This window comes from Callorhinus ursinus, unplaced genomic scaffold (assembly GCF_003265705.2).
Source record: "Callorhinus ursinus isolate GAN/ISIS: 27379988/994484 unplaced genomic scaffold, GSC_fseal_2.0 scaffold24, whole genome shotgun sequence".
NCBI classification, from domain to species: Eukaryota; Metazoa; Chordata; class Mammalia; order Carnivora; family Otariidae; genus Callorhinus; species Callorhinus ursinus.
The window spans coordinates 10,141,953-10,168,727 of record NW_027397086.1 but is presented as its reverse complement, the minus strand read 5'-3'; the positions used below and the strand labels follow the sequence as shown (position 1 = coordinate 10,168,727).

At 41.0% G+C, this 26,775-nt stretch overlaps 1 protein-coding gene across 1 annotated transcript in view; it reads right to left on the bottom strand.

Moving 5' to 3' along the window:
* C5 (complement C5) overlaps positions 1-26,775 on the bottom strand; it is an 87,670-nt gene that overhangs the window by 6,971 nt on the left and 53,924 nt on the right. The window contains exons 24-38 of the mRNA XM_025888322.2: positions 26,516-26,728; positions 25,965-26,040; positions 22,958-23,117; positions 21,113-21,208; positions 19,598-19,769; positions 16,585-16,790; positions 15,116-15,268; positions 11,905-11,967; positions 10,742-10,823; positions 8,031-8,088; positions 3,296-3,398; positions 2,832-2,906; positions 2,616-2,721; positions 1,687-1,770; positions 701-790 (exon numbers count right to left, since the gene is read on the bottom strand). Of these exons, the coding sequence (XP_025744107.1) occupies positions 701-790; positions 1,687-1,770; positions 2,616-2,721; positions 2,832-2,906; positions 3,296-3,398; positions 8,031-8,088; positions 10,742-10,823; positions 11,905-11,967; positions 15,116-15,268; positions 16,585-16,790; positions 19,598-19,769; positions 21,113-21,208; positions 22,958-23,117; positions 25,965-26,040; positions 26,516-26,728 (1,737 nt within the window). The remainder of the gene's footprint in view (positions 1-700; positions 791-1,686; positions 1,771-2,615; positions 2,722-2,831; positions 2,907-3,295; positions 3,399-8,030; positions 8,089-10,741; positions 10,824-11,904; positions 11,968-15,115; positions 15,269-16,584; positions 16,791-19,597; positions 19,770-21,112; positions 21,209-22,957; positions 23,118-25,964; positions 26,041-26,515; positions 26,729-26,775) is intronic.

The following is a 26,775-nucleotide window of genomic DNA, read 5'->3' as shown; positions in this document are numbered from 1 at the left end:
TGAAACTAATGATGTACTATAAGTTGGCTAATTGAATTTAAATTAAAAAAAGAAAGACAAAAAAAGTTTAATATCCAAAATATATAAGGAACTTACACACACACACACACACACACACACACACACACAAGAAAAAAAAAAAGAAAACAAAGGAGCTAATTCTCTGAATTTAAGACACGACTCCAACCATACTTGGGCATCTGATATAGCTCTGAGCCCTGGGCAACCAGAAGGAGATGCTCCTTTTGAAGTGGAAGATTGTAATTCTGCATATATTTAAATGAGGTAGTATTGATATTTTTACCTTGTTTTTGAAGGGAGTTTGAAAAATTCTAAGCCCCCAAACCACCTTTGTCTCTGCCTCTGCTCAACTGACTAGAATAGTGAAATCTTACACCTTTGTGGTTTCTCATAAGTTCTCTTTGAACATATTTTAGTTCAGTATGTTTAATTTGGTGGGCTCTATTGGAGCAAAGTGTCTTGGCTGGGTGTGTACATCACTCCTGTCATTTTAAATGAAAGTCACATTTCTTTGCTGAAGGATAAATAATTTTGCATGTGAATGGCATTTTCCTTCAAGGGAACACATGGAATGTAGTATCCAAAGAGTCACTATGAAAAGTTGTTGATCTCTCTAACAGATGATGTTTTCATAAAATTTTATGTTTAATGGAACTCTATATAGAAACTTTGAACTTACCATAGGCAATGTCTGGTTTACATGCTGTTTCTTTTCTAGTATCTGCAGAGATTGTCAGATCCAGTTCTGTCTGCATTTGTCCGCAGTCAGCTGGATTTTGTGAAAAATGGCAAAAGTTGGGTTAACATAAAGAGGCAGACACTCCCTTTGGCAGTAAACACAGTTTTCAGAAGCCCTGGCAATCCAGTATAATCTTACAAATACCATTTTCTCCTCTTCCATACAGTGAAACATTATATAAAGCAAAAACAAAACAAAATAAACAAAAACAAAATCTTGGACATGAGGTTTAGAATGGGTTGTCGCTCCACATTCAGTTCTTTAGAAATGTATATGCTTTCATTAAAGAAAGGAGGAAAATTTCCCATTTGAGTATAATTAAAAGTCCCCTGAAGGAGCCGAAATGATAACTGGACTGATTCACAGCTATAAAATGGTACAATAAGTACCTAAGAAATGTATAGATATTAAGGTTTTTTGGAAAAACAAAATAAACCCCAAACCAACCCAGACCCTCATGGAGTCAGTTGTTAATGATTGTTGAGTTCTGGATCTTTTCCTTGACCAAGAACCCTGCCTTGGATTTACAGAAGACTGAAGGGAACTGGGCAGTAAACAGAGACGTCACTAAGTGTTAAGGAAAAGGAAAAAAGAATGGGGCTAATGGCTCAGTCCTGAGCCTCTGTTCTCTTAACCCGTGGTTTTATTACATTAAAAAAGACCAGGTGAAAAGTAAGAATTTCACACCCTGTTATCCCTCTGATATCCAACAATCATCTAGCTGGGGTTTCTCTGTCTTTGTACAGTAGAACCTATCAGGGTTGTCGAGAAGTAACTTTGCAGCGTTCAAGGAATCAGCTTTCAGTCAGCTGAGATGTCTACTTCCGAGGAACGAGTTTGTCAAACAGCTTCTGCCAGATTAGCCCCGGGTTACAAGTGGCTGCTTTAAACAAGCATGCAGCCTGAACATGTTACATGAAGTTTACCTTCTACGCATTTGCATGTTACTCCTTCACAGACTTTCTGAAGTTTGGCATCGGATGGGCTATAAAACATGGTGCATCGTTTCTCTGTGGCAATGAAAACATAGTTAGGAGAGGTGGCTTGATTAACACACAATACATTTATGGATCAGTGAGTCTCTCCCATGGGGCCTTGGAGATGACTTATTCCAAAAATTTCTTTTTGTAACTTAGATGCAGGGAGGTTAAACTGTGAATTGTCTCTCCCGGCATGGGTCCCTCTACCCTCCTTCAAAATGATTTCCCCTTCTGTGCTTGAAATTTTACTGTTCAATATTTCTTAGAATTAAAATAGTTGATGCTCCCATGAATGAGAGGAAATAAATTATGTTACATGAGAGTCTACTGAAAGAGCTGTAATTGTTTAGGCTGGAGAAGAACAGGGGAAGGGGGGGCAAATATGTTCCATGTGATTTTGGAAGATAAAACTAGAATGAATGGGTGTGAGAGTTTGGTTCATTTTAAGAATTTTTTTAAACAAGTAGAACTGCCTAAAGTGGAGTTGTCTGTCTTGTGAACCAAAGAGCTCTCCAATCACTTAGTATTCCCAGAAAAAGCTGAGTGATCAAATGTGGGGTCATTGATTCAACATTTATCAGTACAGGTTATATACCGAACATTGTGTTAGATACTCAGGGCACAAGGATAAAAACATTCTGTCTGGGTTTGGTGAGAAAGACATGCAAACTAATAACTACAGTGCAATGTAACAACTGCTACAATGGAGCTCTCTGCAAAATGTGATGAGAATAGAGATAGAGAAGTTGATTCTGGGAGGATTAAAGAAACTGGGGGGGGGGGTATGTGAGCTTCTCCAAAAAGGAGAGATGCAATGAATACTGTAATGAAGGCAAAGTAGTCCTCTGAAGAAATTTTGGAGTAAAGTTGATTACCTGGTCTGTGGTATTCATACACCATGAAAGTGGCAGGACTCTGAAACCCAACTTGAAAAAGTTCAAATATCCGGAATCGAACACAAAGGAACTCATCGGAAGGAATCTGACAAAGGCAAGGTTTGAGGAAATTGTGGGAGAGAAGAGACTCAGCATTTCAGCCCGTAAATTTTGAACAGTGATTGGAAATGGGGACTGGTGCAAGGTGGAACTTACCGAATTCAGTTGCAGAATAATATGTCCATCTTTGATTTGGTAATCAGTTAGTAGCTGATCTACCCCTTCCACAAGCTAAGAGAAGAAAGAGAAAGCTTGGATTTAATTTCATGATCTTTTTTTTTTTTTAAGTTGATCTTTTTGTTTAAATGCATTCACCTGATATTGGGATGTTAGACATGGGGATGTAATCCACTATTCAAAAAGGTTGAAGAGCAGCTCATCCTCTTGAAAAAGTCTGAACATGTAATCATATGCATTCACATTTTGTTCAGACCATGCGAGTCTATGCCCCCACTTTACTTTGAAAAATTAAAACTTAGGTAGATTGTTGGTTTGGAAAGAATATTCTAGGTGATTCTATGAAGGTGATATATTAAAATGAAAGGAAATAGCTTTATCTGTAAAAGAATGCAGTAAAGAAAACCGAGCATCCATAACAATATGTAAAAGAGAACATTTACAGCTCTTAAATCTTCTGGGTTTGCGCTGATTCCGGTGGGCAAAGAGATATCCATCACTGCATGGGAAGACCCAGATGATGATTCTTCTTTGCTGGGCTTGTAGCTAAAATAAATGAGAGATAGGAAATTGGAATAAATAAGTGGACAAGATTCTTTAAGAAAAGGCCTTATTTCTTAGTAGGTTTTAATTTTTAATTTGGGTCTCCACTTACTTGCCTCTCTATAATACATGCATTGCAATCTCTAAATGTGTTGCAAGAGATCTTTGAGTCATTGATTCTAACTCTTTGCTCACTTGACCAACACTTTATTGAGAGAGCAAGCATGAGTGGGAGGGGCAGAGGGAGAGGCAGTGAGAGAACCCCAAGCAGACTCTGCACTGAGTGTGGAGCCCAACGAGGGGCCCTATCTCATGACCCTAAGGTCATGATCCTGAGATCATGACCTGAGTCGAAACTAAGAGTCGGATGCTTAACCGACTGCACCACCCAGGCGCCCCTTGACCGATACTTTAAATGGACCTGTAGAGGTCATTCAGTCCAAGCTCTTAATTAACTAGTCGAGGAAACTGAGGACGAGAGTAAGGTACTTGTTCAAGATCACATGACTAGTTCACCCCAAAGCTATATAAATCTCTTGATTCTCATTCTAGTTCTATAGAAAATGTGTTCTATATTTGAAAGAGAATCAATAAGCATGTTCAGGAAAAGGCTTGAAGGAAATACCCTAAAATGTTAGCAGCTACTCTCTCTGGGTGGTGAAATTATAAGTGTCTCTTTTCTTTTCCATGCTTTTTCTTTATTTTCTAAATTTTCCACAATAGATACTTTATTTTTTAAAAAAACGTTTTAAGGACTATCCTCCGTCTAGGAATTGTGTTTGGGACGAAGCTAAGGAAAAAGGCAAAGGGGGTAAAGTGGGAGATTTGGTGTTTTTTTGTTTTTGTTTTTGTTTTTTTCTGTTAAGAGAGAGAAAAAAAAAAACCCCATTGAACTGGGGAATCAGGAAACTTGGGTTTTACCCCAGTTCTGCTGAGGGATTTCTACAAATCGTTTTCCCTTTCTGGAGCTCATTTTTGTATTTGTAAAATAAACAGTGAAGAAGTATAAACTTGTGTTTCAAGTTTACCTTTATAATTCCAAGGCTTCATTTTAAGTGGCAGAGGTTGATGTTACCATTAAGCAGAATTAGAAGACTTAAAGGGGGCAAGTTGGCAGGTCAGGGACTGAAGACCAGGGATGGGGGCAGAGTGAGGGTGGTTCTGCAAAGTTTGAGCTTCAGGTTCCAGCTTCAGCTCAAGATGCTTGAGAGGTAGCTGGACATTTGAGAGTGGAGCCTGGAAGATCAGTCGGAATTAAAGGAAGACACTGGGGAGACGAGTTCATGGGGGAAGATAAATTGATCTCACCTGAAGGAATTAGTATTAGTGAAATGGAAGGTTTTATGTGAGTTAGTGAGGCGGCAAGGGATCTCTTTTCCCCAATCACACCTTATGAGGGCAGACCCTATTAGATGTTTTGGATGTAATATTTACTGTAACAATTAAAGATATTATAAAATCTCTGGTTTACAAAAATTTAACTCCATTCTTCACCAAATTAAAAGTTAACAACAGACTATAAGACAATGTGGAACTGTAAAATGACATTTGGACATCTCCCTAATTGGATGGGTGAGTATCACCAGAAGCAGAGAACTCTTCACAGATGCAAATACTCTGTCAACAGAATGGAAAAGGGCCTCCGGAGTGGAGAATGTCTATGAAAAGTTGCTGGAGCCTGATGACTGGTTGTCATGGTGACTGTTTCAACCGTAGAACAGAAACCTTCCTTTCAAGAAGCCCTTTGCCTGCTGCCAAAGACAGCCATCTCCCCCAAAGGCATTTTGTTCAGAGAGAAGGAGAGAAATGAAATCCTTTTTTCTTTTCTTATGGATACAACAGGGAGGTTGTAAAAAGCTAAATACAGGAAAGAGACCCCCTGAATACAGAAACTGTATGCTGGCATTTTTTTTATTCAGGAGAGAGAATATTTGAAGGCAAAGATTTTTTCACCTGAATAAGTACTACACAGTTACTTTGGACTTTATCCAACATAACTTCAGCTTCACAGAGCCAAACCATATTCCACCTGGCTTTTTTGAACATTCTGTTCCCAATTTGTAAAAGCCCCCCCCAAATAGAAAATTTAATATTACATCTCCATTTGCTTTCTTTTGTATATTAACAATCTGGAATGAGGCCTCCTGTCAATGAATTTAAATGAATGAGTTTTTGATAAGAACCTTTTTATGTATAGCAGAGTGTGGGACATGAGAACTGGAAGACACTTGGATATCAGACAGTTTAGTATCCCTGCATTACAGAAGAGGCCCAGAGAAGCAAGCTGATTTGCTACAGATCACTTGAGTACTTCATGGCAGAGGTTACTCCACAGGTGTCCCACTGCCCCATCAGAGCCCTCTTTTGTGCCCACTGTAGGGTCCCATGCAGCGATTCTGGCTCTGCCCTCAACAAGTCTGCTCACATCTTCCTGTGACCAGTGTTAGGAATTTAAACACAACTGTGATCACGCCTCCTCCCCCAGAAGAGAGGTACCCAAGAGCAGAAATGGCAGCTAGGAGGATGGGAAAGGGGAACTTTAGCAGGAAGACATGAGGGAACGAGGAAGGGTGTTTGAGAGGGAACAGAGGGGCAGAGACTGACCATGGACTGAAGGACGTATTGTGAGCAGGCTGCCCAGTGCAGGAATCCTGAAAAGAGAGAGACTGGACAATGATGGGAAATGGCTGGGAAGGAGGCAGTGAGAAGCAGCATGCTGTTCCTTGAGGTCACTGGTCTCGGGTTATACTGACTGAAGGAGGTGGTTTAGATCCTGGACTGAGTATCAGGGTCTGGGGCTTGAGGCCCTGGCTCTGCCACCAACTCTGTGAGAACTCAGCAGGTCACCTCACCTCTGTGTGTGTCAGCTTCTGGGATCACGATATCATCCCCCAAAGCCTTTTCCACTCAAATCTATTATACAACTCTATGGAATTTCTAAGTGCTTTGACATCATGTGTGATTATAAGTAAAGTCAGCAGAATACCAACAACAGAAATCAGTTGTTGAGAATATGAAGAGTGAAGGAAACAGCACAACAGGAGGTACTGAGGGGTAACGAAAGGAAGAGGTAAGAAGCCTGTATTCCAATCATGGCTCCACCACTCTGTGTGATCACTAAGGTATGTGTACATAATGTCAAAAACCTATGCTTTTTTTAAAAAAAGATTTTATTTATTTATTTGAGGGAGAGAGGGAGATCAGGAGCAGAGGAGGGGGAGCAGAAGGGGTCGAAGGGGAGGGAAGGGGGAGGAGAGGGGAGTGGGGAGAGGGGCAGAGGGAGAAGCAGACTCCTCACTGAGCAGGGAGCCCGATCTGGGGTTTGATCCCAGGACCCTGGGATCATGACCTGAGCCGAAGGCAGATGCCTAACTGACTGAGCCACCCAGGTGCCCCCCAAAAACCTACACTTCTATAAGCATTTTAGGATGGTGGCTGTGGTAAGCAGAATAAGGGCCCCCAAAGATGTCCATGTCCTAATCCCCTGAACCTTGAATAAGGGACTTGCAGATGTGATTAAATTAAGGATCTTTTTTTTTTTTTTTTTAAGATTTTATTTGTTTATTTGAGAGAGAATGAGAGATAGACAGCATGAGAGGGAAGAGGGTCAGAGGGAGAAGCAGACTCCCTGCTGAGCAGGGAGCCCGATGTGGGACTCGATCCCAGGACTCCAGGATCATGACCTGAGCCGAAGGCAGTCGCTTAACCAACTGAGCCACCCAGGCGCCCTAAATTAAGGATCTTGCAATAAAGAGATTATTCTGGATTATCTAGGTGGGCTCAATATAATCATTAGCATCTTTATAAGGGAAAGAAGCAGGAAAGCCAGAGGAGATGTGATGATAGAAACAGGGGTTGAGTCAGAGAGAGATTGGAAGATGCTGTGCTGTGCGCTCTGCAGATGGAGGAAGGGGCCACAAGCCAAGGAATGCCTGCAGCCTGTAGCATCTGGAAAAGGCAAGGAAGTGGGTTCTCCCCTAGAGCCTCTAGGAGGAATGCAGCCCATTGATTTTAGGACTTCTGGCCTCCAGAATTGTAAGAGAATCAATTTGGGTTTTTTCACCATTAAGTTTCTGATAAATTGTTACTTAGCAGCAATAGGAAATTGCCACAGTGGCCAATTTAGGCCCTGGAGTTAGTCTGCAGAGGATTCAGCACCAGTGGTTCTCAAGGCTGGCTACCATCAGAATAACCTCTAGGGGTAAGGCCAGAGTTTTGGGTAATTCTAAAAGTGCTCCAGCTGACTTCCATGTGCAGCCTGAGTTGAGAACCACTGGCTGATAAGGGCTGGGGATTTTGCTGGGTGAATATGATTTTTCTAAGTAGGAGAGTAGGAGCTGCTTATAAGAAAATCTTTTTCTTTTTCTTTTCCTAATACTTCTCTCTCCCCTCTACCTTTCTGGAAGATAGAAAAAAAAAAACAGTGTTTGAATTAGAAGGTTAAAAGTGGGAGGGAAAACTATGAGCAAAAACAAAGTGGTTCTATAGAGTAGCTATCTAAGAACACCCATTATGTCCTGCATTTAAAAAAATGTACAATTTTGCATCTTCCAGCCATCTTAAAATTCAAAAAGATGTAAAGAGATAGACCTCAGACCTTGAAGTCTGCACTACCCTTTGTGGAAACAGGCTCACCTGGCACAGGCTATGATGCGCTTGTAATCCGAGTCACCATAGCCTCCATAGCTGGATGCTAGCACACACGACAAACAAACAAAAATGACAGTAAACCATTTTTAGCTGTTTTGCACCTGTTAGAACAGAATAATTAATGAAAAGGTCTCTGAACACACTTAAAAATAATTTATGATTTGGAAGTTGACACTTCTAGTGATTTTAATGGAAATTCATGGCTACTGACAATACCAATAATTATGAGTTCTCTGCTCTCAAAGAACTTATAATTTTTTATTATGTTATGTTAATCACTATATATTACATCATTAGTTTTTGATGTAGTGTTCCATGATTCATTGTTTGCGTATAACACCCAGTGCTCCATGCAGAACGTACCCTCTTTAATAGTCATCACTAGGCTAACCCATCCCTCTACCCCCCTCCCCTCTAGAACCCTCAGTTTGTTTTTCAGAGTCCATAGTCTCTCATGGTTCATCTCCCCCTCCGATCTCCCCCCCTTCATTCTTCCCCCCCTTCATTCTTCCCCTCCTGCTATCTTCTTCTTCTTCTTCTTCTTCTTTTTTAATATAATGTATTATTTGTTTCAGAGGTACAGGTCTGTGATTCAACAATCTTACACAATTCACAGCGCTCACCATAGCACATACCCTCCCCAGTGTCCATCACCCAGCCACCCCATCCCTCCCACCCCCCACCACTCCAGGAACCTTCAGTTTGTTTCCTGAGATTAAGAATTCCTCATATCAGTGAGGTCATATTACTTGTCTTTCTCTGGTTGACTTATTTCACTCAGCATAATACCCTCCAGTTCCATCCACGTCATTGCAAATGGCAAGATTTCATTCCTTTTGATGGCTGCATAAATATGCCATTGTATATATATATATATATACCACATCTTCTTTATCCATTCTTCTGTCGATGGACATCTTGGCTCTTTCCACAGTTTGGCTATTGTGGACATTGCTGCTATAAACATCGGGGTGCACGTACCCCTTCGGATCCCTACATCCCTACATATCTTTGGGGTAAATACCCAGTAGTGCAATTGCTGGATCGTATGGTAGCTCTATTTTCAACTTTTTGAGGAACCTCCATACTGTTTTCCAGAGTGGCTGCACCAGCTTGCATTCCCACCCACAGTGTAGGAGGGTTCCCCTTTCTCCACATCCCTGCCAACATCTGTTGTTTCCTGATTTGTTAATTTTAGCCATTCTGACTGGTGTGGGGTGATATCTCGTTGAGGTTTTGATTTGGATTTCCCTGATGCTGAGCGATGTTGAGCACTTTTTCATGTGTCTGTTGGCTATTTCTTTGTCTTCTTTGGAAAAATGTCCGTTCATGTCTTCTGCCCATTTCTTGATTGGATCCTTTGTTCTTTGGGTGTTGAGTTTGATAAGCTCTTTATAGATTTTGGATACTAGCCCTTTATCTCATATGTCACTTGCAAATATTTTCTCCCATTCTGTCGGCTGTCTTTTGGTTTTGTTTACTGTTTCTTTTGCTGTGCAAAAGCTTTTTATCTTGATGAAGTCCCAATAGTTCATTTTGCCCTTGCTTCCCTTGCCTTTGGCGATGTTTCTAGGAAGAAGTTGCTGCGGCTGAGGTCGAAGAGGTTGCTGCCTGTGTTCTCCTTTAGGATGTTGATGGACTCCTGTCTCACATTGAGGTCTTTCAACCATTTTGAGTCTATTTTTGTGTGTGGGCTAAGGAAGTTTCATTCTTCTGCATGTGGCTGTCCCATTTTCCCAACACCATTTGTTGAAGAGACTGTCTTTTTTCCATTGGACATTCTTTCCTGATTTGTCGAAGATTAGTTGACCATAGAGTGGAGGGTCCATTTCCGGGCTCTCTATTCTGTTACATTGATCTATGTGTCTGTTTTTGTGCCAGTACCATACTGTCTTGATGATTACAGCTTTGTAATAGAGCTTGAAGTCTGGGATTGTGATGCCGCCAGCTTTGCTTTTCTTTTTCAACATTCCTCTGGCTATTCAGGGTCTTTCCTGGTTCCATACAAATTTTAGGATTATTTGTTCTATTTCTTTGAAAAAAGTGGATGGTATTTTGATAGGGATTGCATTGAATGTGTAGATTGCTCTAGGTAACATTGACATCTTCATAATATTTGTTCTTCCAATCCATGAGCATGGAACGTTTTTCCATTCTTTATGTCTTCCTCAATTTCTTTCATGAGTATTTTATAGTTTTCTGAGTACAGATCCTTTGCCTCTTTGGTTAGATTTATTCCTAGGTATCTTATGGTTTTGGGTGCAATTGTAAATGGGATCAACTCCTTAATTTCTCTTTCTTCTGTCTTGTTGGTCTATAGGAATGCCACTGATTTCTGTGCATTGATTTTATATCCTGCCACTTTACTGAATTCCTGTATGAGCTTATAATTTAAGGAAGGAGTTATTTAAGGTAACATGTTTGGGGAAGGTTGCAGGGAGAAAGAGCTGATGCCTGGATTCACTGGTAGCTAGAAATTTGCCTGTAGGGATAGGTCTTTGAGCCACACATGGAAGCTCTCAGGGCAGAAGAGAGCATATGCCCTGAGCCCAGGGCCATGGTTAGAGGAGGACTACAGTGTGCAACGGGACTTGCTTTTGAAGTGCAGGGGAGAACCAACCCACCAGAAGAGGGAGGTGAAGTCCCCAGGTAAAAGAAGAAGGTACAAAATTACAGTGTAAATCATGCTGTTTTACCTTCTATGTCTTGGGTTTCAATTTTCAAATGAAAGCTGCAAATTTCCTCAGAGGTGCTGGTTTTTTGAACCACAGTTGTTACCTACATTGGGATGAGTGAACAAAAATATTCTATGTAAAATAGGACAGTGGGAAAGGCATTATGGCAGTACTGTTGCTGCAAATGGGATGCCTGAAGTATCATTTCCATAATCCAGTGCAAATTGGGTGAAATTAAGACTCATTTCACAATAGATGGACTTTCAGCAAACCCCACAATTTGAAACGTAGCTGAGAAGCCCAAGTAGGGAAAAAAAAATGACATCTAGCCAGGCAGAATCTTGCCAAATCCCATGCAGTCAAACCTGAGCACCTCACCGTAGGGAAGTTCTTAAGCCTCTCACCCTTGAACCTGTATGCTCTAACTTTATGCATAACACTACAAGGCTAGGATATATGGTTTTCTCCTAGCTCCCACACCACCGTGGTAAACAACAAATTATAGGTGTGCATGGAAAGGGAGGAGTGCTACCAGAGGTAGGTATATTGAGAGCAACAAGAAATGACAGAGAAGTGGACAATCCATCTCCCCACCAACCCAACCATGCAATATTATGAAGTCTTTGAAGGAATAAATGTGCTAAAGATAAGAGCATAATTAAAATCATCAGTAGAATGTTAAATTATGCTTAGAATATGTAATTTATCTTATGTTAGCCATTTGGCAGTAGCAAGTTTTTCTAAGCTGTCTATGTATGTGCATGCAGTCTATGGCTAAAATAAAAGAAACTTAAGCCCGTATGTATATACATCAATCTGCAATGATGCTGGATAAATGAGGTGTGACTATGTTATGAACCATATATATCCACACACATGCATCGTATGTATATATATACACATATAGAACCATAAAATTATGTATCTATAAGTATAATTATATGTATAATTTCCACAAATACAAAGACTATATGCATACAAGGATTCACATAACCATTTGCAAAAAGCAATTGTGAGGACAGCTACCAAGATAGCTAAAAATAATTAAATAAATGAATCCTACTTTAGTCATGGTTATCCAAGCCCAGATTTCTGTAACTTTGTGGCAAAGTCCCTAACTTTCTTTTATGTTACTTAGTACAAGCGGACACATCATCGAAATTGGCTTTCAATGAAATACTTACATGCACTGTGGCCAAGCCATTGCTGTATCCAGTACTGACCACGAGGTCATCATTGAGAGGCACCTGGAAAGGGGATAAGAAACCATGCTTTCTTTTCTTATTCAACAGGAAGGGAGGACAGAACAACGAAAAGGGTGGGCAGATACCTGCCAGCTTCCTCTCTCAGAGCTTTCGTGAGATTAAATGGATAAAACAGTGAAAATCCTGTGCACACAGACACGAAAAGTGCTGGAAATTCCCCTTTCCCTTCCACATGTAAATACGATGTCTGAGATCTCCCGAGTGAGCCAGAGAAACCAACATATCAGAAGTCATTTTTGGTTACATCTTCATTTACATATGGTTATGGTAAAACTGGATCTTCGTCTCCTTTTGCCAACTGAGTAAATTCCTTTCAGTGCCTCATGATGGCTTGTCTCCTCCACATCCCACTGGTCTCTGTTTACCAAAACCCTTGGCACCCCACCCAAACCCCTAGCACCTCACTTAAGCCTGCCAAATCCTTAGGTGCTGATGGTCTTTTGCCCATCCTTCTAAGAGGAGAGTGAAGGTATGAACTGGGTTAAGGAATTCTCCTCTCCAGAAGAACTCCATTATACAAATGTCCCCTGATCTGTGGAAAGCATGGGAGAGATCATTTTGTGCAAGAGGCCCGAAGAGTTGGTTCTTTGCTTTCTCCAAGTCTGCAGGCTGCCCTCCCCTTACCTAGCACACTAGAGCAAAAGGGGTTTGGTGTGCATGAAAAGTCATCAGCCCTTCCTCTAAATTTTAGTAAATGTACGTAAAAAGGCCAACTTTCTTGTTCTCCCTGATGGAATATAACAGCATTGATTGAAAAGCCAGCGCATCAAGATGCTGCATGAGGAATGGGTTCTATGAACACAAGTGACCTGTAAGTTTGGGAAATGAACACTGTTGCCATGTCCCCATGCCCCTCCATTGCCCTTTCTTCCCCCAGAGTCACCACACTTAGTTACATACGTATTAAAGATGGGCTATCCTCTAAAGAAGTTGTGGTATATATACACAATGGAATATTATGCAGCCATCAAAAGGAATGAGATCTTGCCATTTGCAACGACGTGGATGGAACTGGAGGGTGTTATGCTGAGTGAAATAAGTCAATCAGAGAAAGACATGTATCACATGACCTCACTGATATGAGGAATTCTTAATCTCAGGAAACAAACTGAGTGTTACTGGAGTGGTTGGGGGTGGGAGGGATGGGATGGCTGGATGATAGACATTGGGGAGGGTATGTGCTACGGTGAGCGCTGTGAATTGTGCAAGACTGTTGAATCACCGATCTGTACTTCTGAAACAAATAACGCAACATATTTTAAGAAAAAAGGAAAAGAAGAAGATAACAGGAGAGGAAGAAAAGGGGAGTATGTCAGAGGGGGAGACGAACCATGAGAGATGATGGACTCTGAAAAACTGAGGGTTCTAGAGGGTAGGGGGGTGGGGGGATGGGTTAGCCTGGTGATGGGTATTGAGGAGGGCACGTTTTGCATGGTGCACTGGGTGTTATGAACAAACAATGAATCATGGAACACTGCATCAAAAACTAATGATGTAATATATGGTGATTAACATAACAATAAAAAAATTAAAAAAAAAAAAAGATGGGCTATCCTCTAAGAAAGAACTTGTTTAACTTCATTTAAACTACAGTTTCCCACACTTACTTGACCACCAAACCTTTTTTATATAACACATTTCAGGAAATGCTGACATAGAGAATTCCAAACTCGATACTACTAGCCTGGGTTTTATACAAAGACAGTATCATGGGCTGAGGTTTAAGTTATTTAGAAATGGCAAGGGGCCCCTTACAGCATTACCCCTGCAGAGAAGAAGTAACTCCAGCTATCTCCAGCGGGCCTACCGTGCTGTTCAGGTCAAGAGCTCCTCATGAGAGCTTAGACCACTGGCTCAGAATGTGAATCTCTAGTGAACTCTACAGGCTCCCAGAGAAAGGAGATACATTACCAACCCAGGGACCACAAGTACACGTGCCTGCAGAGGCCTAAGCACAAAGTACGGACAAAGTGCCTACACGCGTGTCACGTGACTGTGGGAACTGGGACAGATTGAAGAATGCTTGCTGCTGCCAGCATCTTGTTGCCAGATCCTACGGTTTTTCAAAGGAGTCTGGAAACAGATTTCTATTTGAAGTCTATGGATTTTTAAGTGTTGGAATATGTCTATATCTCTGTCTATATATCCATACCTATTTTTTTTTTACTATGCGCCAATAGTTTGTGATTTTTGCATTAAATTTTATTTCTCATGCCTATTTACTTTTCCCAAACATGGATTTGTAGAGGATACAAGACAGTTAAAAACTATTTCCAGTTATTTGTATATTTAAATATGACCTAAAAGCATCTAAAAATGTGGTAATTAGAAAAATGTGTCTTAGCAGCTGTTTACTGGCAGCTACTCTAATTGACACAAAAACTAGTTTTTCCAACGTTTCTTTTCTTTGGGAAATTTTCATAGGCCATCAAGGTTTTCATAAAAAAAAAAAAAATCCAGGGGAGCCTGGGTGGCTCAGTTGGCTAAGCGTCCAACTTTTGATCTCAATTCAGGTTTTGATCTCAGGGTCATGAGTTCAAACCCCACATTGGGCTCCGCACTGGGCATGGAGCCCACTTAAAAAAAAAATCCAGCAGGGTACACGGGGTAAGCTGTTGGAGGACCTAAAAGCCAATTCCAGCTAGGCCACAGTTTGTATGTATGACAGGACCAGGTGGAACCATTGGTGGATGCCCAAATGTGTTTTCTCTCACACTACCACTGCACCTTTGTGCATACTGTTCTGTCTCTCTGGAATGTTCTTCCCTTTTCTTCACCTGGCTACGTCATTCTGATTCTTCGAGATTCAACCTGCGCACCTGGATGCATTTGACAAATTCCTACCTCTCACCTTGGGTCAGGAGGCCCTGCTCTGTCCTTCCATGTCCCTGTCAAGGCTCTTATTTTTCACTGTTAAAACAACTGTCCCCCCGAACACACAGTTTCTTCATATACTTTGCTTTTGAATCCCCAGTATCCAGGACATAGCAGGCACCCCTGCCCAGGACATAGCAGGTACTCTTAGTGTATTTTTTAGTAGTAAATAGATACATTTGTAAAATAAGAGTGAAACACATGATTTCAAAGGTCCCATCCCGTTATAAAATATTATCAAAAGTCCTTCATTTACCTCTATTGGTCTCCCAAGGAAATTCTTCTCTGTCATCTTATAATGGTAGAAGTCACCTTTATGCTTATAAGAAACACTGATATCCATGTTCAACTGGAGTTGTTTAATCATGAGTGAATATTCTGTCAGGCCCTCGATGGCATTAATTGTATCCTATCAAAGATCAGCAAGGCACAAAAATAGGTTTAGCTCATTTATATATTTCCTGTGTTTACAAATACCCTTTTTTATGAGAGGATGGGGATGCAGGCTGAAACTCCAGCTGAGTGAGGGAAATTGGTGAAGGGCCCCCAGGTGGAGATGAGAGGAAGGTCTCTTCCTCCCCAGCAAGGATGCTGCTGTTGGCAGGAAGAGCAAGGAAGTGTGTCCTCAGGGCCAGGTGCTCCATGCATCCCGAGTGCGTGACCACAGGCAGGTCACTCTACAGAATGCCTCCAACTCCTTGCATGACTCTCTCCTTTTTATCCTAAGTCTCACTTTAAATAACTCCACAGTGAGGCCATCAATAAGCTCTCCCTCTCCGTAATTCTGTTTTAATTTTCTCCTTCTGCCCACTGTAATGTAAGATTTCTGGATGCAAGTCTTTCTTGGCATCCATTACATTTTGTAGGTACACGTGGTAGCTGTTGAACAAGTATTTGTTGAAGGAATAAATTGATGAACTTTATTTTTCTAGGAATAAATGGATGAACTTTATTTTTCTAGGTCTCATCTTCCTCATCTACAAAATTGGGAAGTATGACTAGCTCAGAGATGTCAAATATGTGGCTACCCAGTCTGCCTGTGTCCATGGCATGCTCATCAATGGGACATTCTTCCTTGCTAAGCCTGCACCTGTCTCCAAGATGAAACCCATTTGCCTCCCCAGATTAGATAATCTCTGAAGTAATCCTGAAGGACCCCTCTAACTCTAAATTTTGTCATCATCCAAACATCCAAGGAACAGAGAAGATGCCAATATTTGAGCTAAACTTTGAATGCAGAGGTATATTCTTCAACTAAAATAGTTCTAACATAGAATGAGTTTACAATGGTAGCTAGATAAACTATAACAATCAGTATTTCTCTCACTTTTTATTTATTTTGGGGGGAGGGAATATCAGTACTTTTGTCCACATGGTTATTACATAAGATGTCATGGAATTGCTGATAACCTTGCTAGCCCTTCATGATCATTAAGAATCATAAAGTAAGTACTGGATTTAGAGTTAGGAGATGTGAGTTTTGATTTTGGCTCTGCCACTAACTCCATGCATGAACCTCCTGGGCCTGACTTCCTTCTTTAAGAAGGCTATCAATGCAGATAATCTCTAAGGGTCCTTTGATTCTAGTCATTGATTCATATCTATGGTATGCTCATTTGGTGGACAAAACCATGGAGGTCAGAATGAGTGGGACCATGTAGTGGCAGGGGGTGCGGGGGGAGAGGACCAATTTCATGAGGATAAAACAAGACAAAGAAATGTTACCTGGGTTGAATAAAAGCCACCTCCATACCTCTGCTCTTCAGATAGCCATTTGATGATTGGGTTAACATAATTTATGTCTTTCAAGTTCAAAGTGGTGAGCAAAGCATAGGCAGTGGTTTCTACCATATGTGCTGTACCAGAGTTAGGTGCAGATCTGTCTTGCTGTTGAAGATTGTCTTTCCAAAAACGATAAATGACTGGGTCACCTGAACATCAACAAATCACATTCATTGCTATAATTAAAAATGTGAATCTCACATAATTCTAGTGGGTTTCTAGAAGTTTCTTCTGGTAGTGGCCTTTTGAGGTCTAGAAGTTTCTTACTCGTTTGTAAGAAGAACTTCAAGGGGACCAATACAAAGTAAGATCTTTAATACAGTGCTGTTTGTCTTGACTTGAAAGGGTCATCATGGAGAGTCCATGTGTACTTGGGAAGAGCAGTATAGCAGAGTGAGAAATGCAATAAACTTGTAACTAGTACACCCAGGTTCTGCTCTCTACTCCACTAGGAACTGACCATGTCAATTTGGATAAATTCTTTTAGTCCTGTGGGCCTAATTTTCTAAAACCTAAAGTGTATGTAGTACTTTTTTCCTTGCAATGAAACTCAGATGAGATACTAAATGTAAATTTTAATCCACCAGAAAGCACCATACACAGAGAAAGGCTTACTGTTATTATCGACACTATGAGATAAATTGGAGAACTTTTCTCCCTGACAGAAAAAAAAAATCTATGTCCTAGAAATTATGAGATCATGCCCAAAACCTTAGTTCAGTCTTTTATGATCTCTTCCCAATGTAAAGCACTAAAGATAATTTCATATATGCAATATTTTTCATAAACTAGGTTCTAAATTATATTTGTTATTGCTCTAGTAATTTAAACTTGTCACTTTACATGCTTTTTTAAATAGAGTATCTTTAAAAAAAACAGTAAGGTGTATTTGGAAATCATTTTGGAAGATTAGTCAAGATTTTAATGTATCTGTTTACAATTCATAATTATGTTATTTACATGACTTTGGACAATGTTTCCCCTCCCTCTCAGAGACTCAGATTTGCTGTATTTAGAATGAAAAATTTGGTTTTTGAAGATACTTGCAGCTCAAACATTATCTGAATCATTAAGACCTCTTCTTAAATTCTATGATTTTATGATCCCTATCTTCTAAGACCCAAGCATTTCTTTTATGTTATTTTAAAAGCACTGTACAAGTGGTTTTGAGGTTCAGTCATTTTTATTTATTTATTTATTTTTTAAGATTCAGTCATTTTCCTCACTGATATGAGGAATTCTTAATCTCAGGAAACAAACTGAGGGTTGCTGGAGTGGTGGGGGGTGGGAGGGTTGGGGTGGCTGGGTGATAGACATTGGGGAGGGTATGTGCTATGGTGAGCGCTGTGAATTGTGCAAGACTGTTGAATCACAGATCTGTACTTCTGAAACAAATAATGCAACATATGTTAAGAAAAAAAAAAGAAGATAGCAGGAGGGGAAGAATGAAGAGGGGGAAATCGGAGGGGGAGATGATGGACCATGAGAGATGATGGACTCTGAGAAACAAACGGAGGGTTCTAGAGGGGAGGGGGGTGGGGGGATGGGTTAGCCTGGTGATGGGTATTAAAGAGGGCACGTTCTGCGTGGAGCACTGGGTGTTATGAACAAACGATGAATCATGGAACACTACATCAAAACAACAACAACAACAAAAAAAAACCACTGTAAGTTCACTGATATTTACAATTAAAATTGATCCTTACTCTTCTTACTTAAAAAAAAAAGATTCAGTCATTTTTAAATGATGACGGAAATCAAATCTTGTAGATAGTGGTACACTTCATGTTACATTTATTAAGCTTTTAGAAAACCTCAGCCAGGAGAGGGCTCGGAAGTGTCCAACCATGCCGTGCTGGCATAGGAACACATGGTGATTAACATAACATAAAAAAAAAAAAAGGAACACTGGCCAGTGATCACTGCTATCCTCTTTCTATTTCTTTACTCCTGACCCATAGGAAGTGGTTTCTTTATTTTTCAAAATGAAATACATATATAGCCAACGCAATACAGGATAAGCCAGAAGGGAAAGTGCAATAAACTGGCAATGAGTTCATCTCTCTCTGCTAAAAATCCTCAAAACCTTGCCTTTTCACTTGAACTGGAAGTTAAAGGTTTGGGCTTCCCCTGGCCCCCACAGCGCCCGGATGTGAATGAGACACAGGCACCTCTTGGTCTGGGCAGAGGCAGACCCAATCCAGGGTGCCTGGCTGGGGGAATTCACAGGCTGGATTTCAGCCTCAGTTCACGGGCTGGGTTGGGAGCTGTGCATGTTGCACGACTGTATCCAGGAGTCTTGTGGAGCTCCTGTGATGACCTCCAAGGCTGCACATGACCCTCCCTCCCTCCTGCCCCCTCTCCTTCCCTTGCCTCCCCATCATCTCACTCCTCTCCAGTCACACTGGCCTCCTTGCCATTCTTGGAGCTCCAGGCACCCTCCTGCCTCAGGCATACGCACACGCTGCTTCTCCACCAGGAACATCCTTTGGAGAAGCCACAGCTTGCTTCCTCACCTTCACTGGGTCTCGATTCAAGTACTAGCTTCTCAGGGAGGCTTAAATCACAACCTCCTCCTTCGCCTTGTCTCCCTCCCCTGCTTCATTTTTCTTCATATCATTCATCGCCAACCTAGTCACTACATGCAGTATTTTACTTACCATGTTTGTCTCCCCATAACTGGAATGTAAGTTCTATGAGGACCTGGATTTTTTTTCTTTTGGTCTGTTGCTTTATCTCTAGAACCTACAGCAGTGTCTGATATATAGGAGGTACTCAATACATATGCTGAATGAATGAATAACAGCGCTTATTATATTGTATTATGATGATTTGTTCCTTTAGGGCAGGGACTGTGTCTTACTCAACTTTGCATGCCCTAATCTCCTTCCCAGAATTAGCAGACTTTATATGCTTAGTAAACACTTGCCAAATAAACGTACGAAACAAGTCATACCTTTAACCAAAGCCTTTTTCTTCAGGGCTGAGACAATTGAATGTAACTGTGGGTGACTTTTATCTCCCAGGGAAAGAGCATAAGCAGAAATGGCCAGTGTAAAGGTGCTCTGGGCTGAGAGGGTATTTTCAAGCAGAAAGTTGTCAGCTTTAGTGAGAGCCATGCTGATTTTCTGGAAACAAGAGCAAAAGACATCTAGGTTTGTCAAGCCTCAACCTAACAACCGATGAGAACTACCCCCGGGTGGCACCATCCTGGGGCAGGCAAGATGGAGCGTAGAGAGAAATGACCTAATGGAAGTGGATGGGGTCTCCCTGAAGCAAATCCCTCTGGGAGAAGGAGCAGAGTACAATCTCAGAAGGGAAAATGTGCTTGTCCAAACTGGGTCAACCTTTTTGCCCCTCAATTCTCATCTGTCAAAGTTTTTCCCTTTAGTTTCTGTTTCCCGTATCAGATGTAGTCTCTGGGAAGAAGAAGCCTAGACACAGCTTTAATCAGGCCCCCCACCCCCACCCCCAACCCGGCACAGCAGGGACAGACTCACATTTTCAAAAGGAATTTTGCTAAATAAAACCATAAATAGCAGGAAAAGAACCAAGCTGCCAGAGTGCTTCTTGATCCTAAGAATTCCTGGGAAAATTGTCTCTATTATTTTGTCCTGAGACAACTGAAGTATTTATTTTGGATAAGTGCATGAGGACAAAGTCTGGTGCACTGCTGCAGTCAACTTGCCCAGCCCCTTCTCTCCTGGCTCCACTGTCTCTTGTTCATGTACCACTAGGTGTCGACTGGTCCTCTAGGGCCCTGGGAACTTGTCCCTTGTTGATTATTTTGTCTTGTTAAGTATAAATAACAATTCTCTTGAAACAAACTAAAAACAGTATTTTGTTTTGTGGTTGAAGTCCTGCAAACCCCGGTGGGTTTTTCCATGTCTCTTCTGTAGGCTGGTTTGAAGGACATGTCTAATTGACTTCTGATTTGTAGGCAGGCGTGTTTGACCTCAATGCGGGGAAGTGTCTCTTCCCAGATCGGGGAAGCATCCCTGCTACCCCTTGGAGTCTACCACGTTGACGCACTCAGGCGAATCTTCTCCTTACTCCCCTCAGCTTCCAAGCAAGTGAGACGGCGCAGCCCAAAGAAGCAAACACGCTATCGTGTGTTTAGTGATATAAAATGCCTCCACTGTAGGCTAACAGTCACATACACATCATAACATTACCAGAGACACTGGAAGGAAGCTAGGGACACCACGTCATTTTCTCCTCAGTCACAACTTACTGGTTCTGTCAGCTCCATAGTTTAGTAGCCTGGGACACTGGACGATTAAACCTGCCTTCCCCACAGGTCTCAGTTTTTGCAACTGTCAACAAGCAGGTTGGACCAGAGCATCTCTAATATCTATCATAATTCCGAAATCTTTTGATTTGGGAGCTAAATTTATTTTCAAGGCGGTCCCTCCCACTAAATGGTACAGAAACAGATGAGCAGTGTTAGAGGAAGGAAACTCTTACTTACCACTGTGGGGCATATATCAAAAGCCCTTCTAATTCCAATCACTGTAAAGGCTGTAAGATATAAGGCATTCTCTTGGGCTTCAGTAGGCAAGGTACCCTAAAAATAAGCCATGTTTTAAAAGGAGAGTGAAACGGTGTCCTTAAAGTGAAATGACCTGGTTCCAATCTCCTCCTCTCCCTTCATGCATTCCAGTTGGACTGCTTGCCATTTCTCAGTAAGATCTTGGTCTTCCTCACTTGCATACCTTCCACGCCTTTCTCTCCCTCACCTCCCCACCCTGAAGTTCCACTTCATACCTCTTCACCACAGGTTCTCCCCCTCCTTCAAGATCCTGTTAAAATACCACCTCCTCTCTGAAGCTCTATTCAGACTCTGTTCTCCCGTATTATTTCCTCTTAGGGCAGTCACATTCCAATGCAATGCTTATATGATCTTCCAAAGTGTCCTCTATTTACCTCTCCAGCTTTATTTCATGCCACTCACCCCCTAGCTCTCTTGGCCCCAGTTACGTGCATGAACCACCCTCTCTCTCCACTTCAAAAGGCCAGGCACGCTGTTTGCCGTCACTTGGAACACTCTGCCTGCCTTCCTCTTGACTAGCTCCCAGGATCCTGGCTAACTCATTGTTTTCAATTCCCCCATACTAGGTTAGATCCCCCGCTTTTGGTGAAATTATATTTCCCTTTTCTTAACATGTATCGCACACTTGAAATTACTTACTGACGTCTGACTTCTCTGTGAGATCATAAGCTCTAAGGCCTCAGTGACCACACTTGTTTTGTTCACTCTTGTGTCTCTACCATGTAGCACTTAGTACACATTCAGTAAGTATTTCTTATATACGTAAATGAACACATACAGTTATATGTAGATTAGAGTTGGTAGTATGGATAGCCCACTTTCCCTACCAGTGTGTGAGCTTTGGGGTAGTCTATCCTTCCCACACTTCCTCCCTGATTGTGCTCAGAATAGACCCTTGCATGTATTAGGTGCTCAGCGAATGGTTGTTGAATAATACAGACAGATAGATGGATGGATGGATGGATATGTGGGCATCTTAAGAAAAAAAAATGTAGTATTTTATTCTTCAAATAGCACCTGGATAATGTCAGTTGCCCTCTGTTTCTTGTGGGAGTCCTAATCTGCTATTGGTGCAGCAGAGGACCATATGAGTTCCCTGTTACCAGGGAGCCATTTATGCCTGATATCATGCCAGAAAGGGATTGGATTAGGGCAGGCAAAAAACCAAAACAAACAAAAACAAACAAACAAAGGAACGAAAAACACTGTTGCATCTTAAAGAAACATTCTAAGGAGTAGAAGGGAGTAGGAGATACTGTAATGGTATCTTGGAGAGATACTATAATCACTTTGTAATTCAAGTTTATAAGTAGATTCTAATCTCAAACAACACTTTGTTGTACAGTTTAATAAAACTGACCCCAATCTCTCTTACTGACAGGATATAAATAGGGTCCCATCTTTCATGACAACACCTTGCAGCCTTGACCTGTAAGAAGGCTCTGAATTTCAGGTATGGCATCCATACCAAGGGTATGTGGACAGATGATACATTTTACCTGTTCTGAGATCTCTAGCACTTACAGCCTGTGGACAACCGGTGCCTGTTACACAAGAGATGTCAAAGGCATCACTCGTCTGACCTATACTGAATTGTGTGAAGAGCAGTGCAAGAAGAACCTTCATATTCTTTGCCTGTACACAACAGGACTTTCTTAAAGGGATACATATATTTTCTTTTCTTCAAACTTCTAAAATAGGATGAGAACAAAACTCAGACTTGTAAATAAAACTGTTGCTAATCTATATATTTGGTTTCCTTACCTGTAATTTTATTGGTTGATAATGGGAGTTTTCCTTGAAAGATCCATTTTCTAGTTGACTATTCTCTATCAGCCACAATAAAGCATTACAAATTGAATTTTGGTTCTGATTTATGTATTTATTTACTTGTCCAAGTACTCTTAAAACAAAAGCTGTTAACCTTTAAGACAAAATCAAATAACTAATATTTAGATGTTCAATCCCTTTGGCTTTCAATTTATGTGTGTTTTAGTTAATATGATATTTATTCTTTAAAAGAAAATAATATTTTAAATCATACAATTCAAAGTATGTTGTCACCATTTTACAAAGGAAGAGAAGATTTTAGGAAGATCTCCAAAACGTTTAGTCAACAAATGTGAACAACACATCTTTTGTGATTGCAGGATTGCTAACAAGCACACAAACTAAAACCGGTGCCTGATGATTAAAAACAAAATTACGCTCAAGTTAAAGACAACAGTGGTGAAGCAAATAGTTTTGAGTCAGGGCACTGACATATGAACAGGAGACCTGGAAGAGTAAAATCTTAAAATTCTAGATTGTAAAAGGTGCACAAGCTGTCTAATCTAAAGTCTTGTCTGAGGCCTGAATTTCCTTCCCCGACTTTCACCAGAGTGTTTACCTCACTTCCTCTTGAGCCAGGCCACTGATGCAGAACTCACTACCTCACAAGGAAGCTTTAACTATCATGATTATGGAGGCTTTCTTGTTTTTGTTTTTTGCTTTTTGAAGCAATTTCAGTCTCTACTAATATCTCTCAAGGAATATCCAAGAGTATCTAATTCATAACCCCACAATGCCTCTTATCTGCCCACCCCCCAACTCCTCCGGTCGCATTACCTCACTCTCTGAGTGCCCAGAGCTACCCACTCTTCAGCCCCTCACTTCTGAGAGTAAGACCACTTGACTCTCCCTCTCACTTAAAATATTTTATTTTCATTTTTCTTTCTAAAATGAACGATATATTGGGGCACCTGGGTGGCTCAGTCAGTTAAGTGTCTGCCTTTGGCTCAGGTCATGATCCCAGGGTCCCGGGACTGAGACCCACATCAGGCTCCCAGCTCAGTGGAGAGCCTGTTTCTCCCTTTCTTTCTGCCCCGCCCCCCTGCTCATGCTTGCTCGTGTGCTCTTTCTGAAATAAATAAATAAAATCTTTAAAAATAAAATAAAATAAATGATATATTATTTTTTGTACTTTTTCTTTGTACTTCCCTAAAGTATTCAGGTACTGGCCATTTTCTTCTGTGTATGTTTCTCTCAAGGAACTTGTGGAGTTGGGTTCTAGGACAGTATCCAAATATTTCTGTATTTCTGGCTGAACACCGTCCACTCAGTCTTGTCCAGAATGCTCGAGAGGCCCTAGGTGTTTACTGAGAGGCTACTGCATCTTCTTGGGGAGAGGGGGCATTTCGTCCTCTAAGCATTTAGTCCCTAGCTGTTGCTGCGCTGGTTTCTAACCCCTACCCCTCGCATCCTGGTTGGTATCCTCCGGTAGGCATGCTTCAGGAGTCTACATGTCTTTTAAAATGTGCCACCCACACATGGTTAGACCCACTTCTGAGGTACAATCTGTGGACTTGATAAGTGATTGGATATAGAGTCAAAAGGAAAGGGATGGTTCAAACTTGTACAGAGTATTGCTGCCTACAGATTAAGAAAACCCAAACAAAACAAAACAAAAGACTGAATTTGGCATGAATTATGTTTGAAGGGCCTTTGGCTCCCAGATCCCTAGAAATGTGGATTTGGAGCTTAGGAAAGAAGTTAGGCCTTGAGACATCAATTGGGGAATCATCTATGTAGAAATTATGGAAATCATGGGCAAAGATGAGATTGCACAAGGAGAGACTACAGAAAATAAGAGGGTCAAAGATGAAATCCCGGGGACTCTCAAGAGTTACAGGGCATAATCTAAAAGTCAATTATTCCAGATTGTACAATTCTTAAAAGTGTTTTATATAGTAAAATTTATAAAGCACTTGGAACACTATGTTTTCATTGAATATTTTGTCAGTGCATGAGAGTATTTTTTTTGAAAATAGATTGCCATGTGGACTTTCAGTTAATTCAGACAGTCTTGCCCTCAAAGCATCAAAAATAAGGAAGTTATTATGCTTCACTGAATAAGTACTTACTGAGCACCTGCTATGTGTCAGGTATGTACCAGACACTAGGAATACTTGGGAGTGCCCACGTGGAGCTCACATTCTGGTGGCAAGACAGATAATAAGTGAGATAAGTAAGAATGTTAATGATAAATTTTAAGGAGAAAGGAAAGTTGGGGAACAGGATATGAAATGCTGGGATGGGAATGGGATGCAATTTTAGATAGAATGATAAGTAGAGGCCTCATTGAGAAGGTGATTTTTGGTAAAGACCTGAGGGAGGTAAGGGAGCTAGCCACTGATACCTGAAGAGCATTTCGGACAGAGGAACGTGAGTGCAAAGGCCCTCAGGTGGGAGCATGCCTGGTATGTGTTCAAGGAACATTGAAGGGGTCAGTAGGGCTTGAGTGGAAGGAAAGAGAATAGTAGGGGACGCAGTTGGAGAGGTGAGTTGAAGCCAGACCATGAAGGGCCTTGTAGTTCGCAGTACGTTTGGTTTTTACCCTGGGCACGATGGGAAGCTCCCAAATGGTTCTGAGTGACGTGACCTAACTTATGTTTTAACAGGGTCACTCCAGCTGCTACGTTCAGTATAGACAAAGAGGGGGAAGGGCTGAAGACGAAAGAGCAGAGAAGGCTAGTACAATAATCCAGATAAGACATGGGAGTGGCTTGGGCCAGGATGGCGTGGTGGGGTTGGTAAGAAGTAGTTAAGTTTAGGACACATTTTGAAGGTACAGCCAGAAGTATTCGCTGGATCCGATGTGACTTGTGAGAGAAAGAGGGCAATGAAGGATAACTAGACTTTTATCCTGAGCAACTGGATGAATGGAATTTCCATTAAGATTCCTTAATTAATCAACTATTTTATGAAAATGCAAATCAAACCTTCTACTTACCAGGTGCTAGCACTTCCACCCTTCCACATGCTGTAAGAATAGTCAGCATTTCTGTAGGACATGATGCTCACCAACCCTAAGAGGCACCAGAAAAAGAACATAGTGCTTCACTGACCTTCATTTCTACACAAAGAATGCTTTATTAGCTTCTGGGAACGGTAAACTTCCTTTGGTGTTGGGCAGCAAGCATGTGCTCTGTGGCCAACGTTACACTTCTCAAAAGAAGTATATGAATCACGAATCACTTGAATTGGGAATTATCAAGTAGAACACTCTGAGCTCATTCAAGAGGGAAGGAAGTGCTCTGTAGGGGTTGGAATGCAGGTGTCTTGTCTCTCATCCAGGCATTTTGGTAAATTAAGCCAAAATGCTACAGAAAATAGTATTTATTTATATAGTTGTGTCTATCTCACGATTTTCTTTTTGCAGAAATGCTTTTACAATTATGCTTTTGTATAATTTATAAGAACTTAAATATTAGTTTAATTGCACCATTAGTTTAAAAATCACAACACTTTTATGTACAATATGTAAAATAGATTTTCTTTTACCTTCTTTTAGTTTTTTCTTCAGGTTCTGATTTTCAGTTAATGAATTAGTAGAAAAAATGTCCCAATTATTTCCTGCTTCCAGGTAGTGAAAAACATAGAATACTGGGACAATGCTCATCAGTTCTGCCTCTGCATTCCCCTTGGGGAGGTGGGTAAGAATATCAATGCCTTTCTGACTCAGAACTGCAGACATGACCTCACCTATAAGCAGTCCTGTAACAAACAAACAAAAAAATCAAGGTAGACACAATTTCTATCAA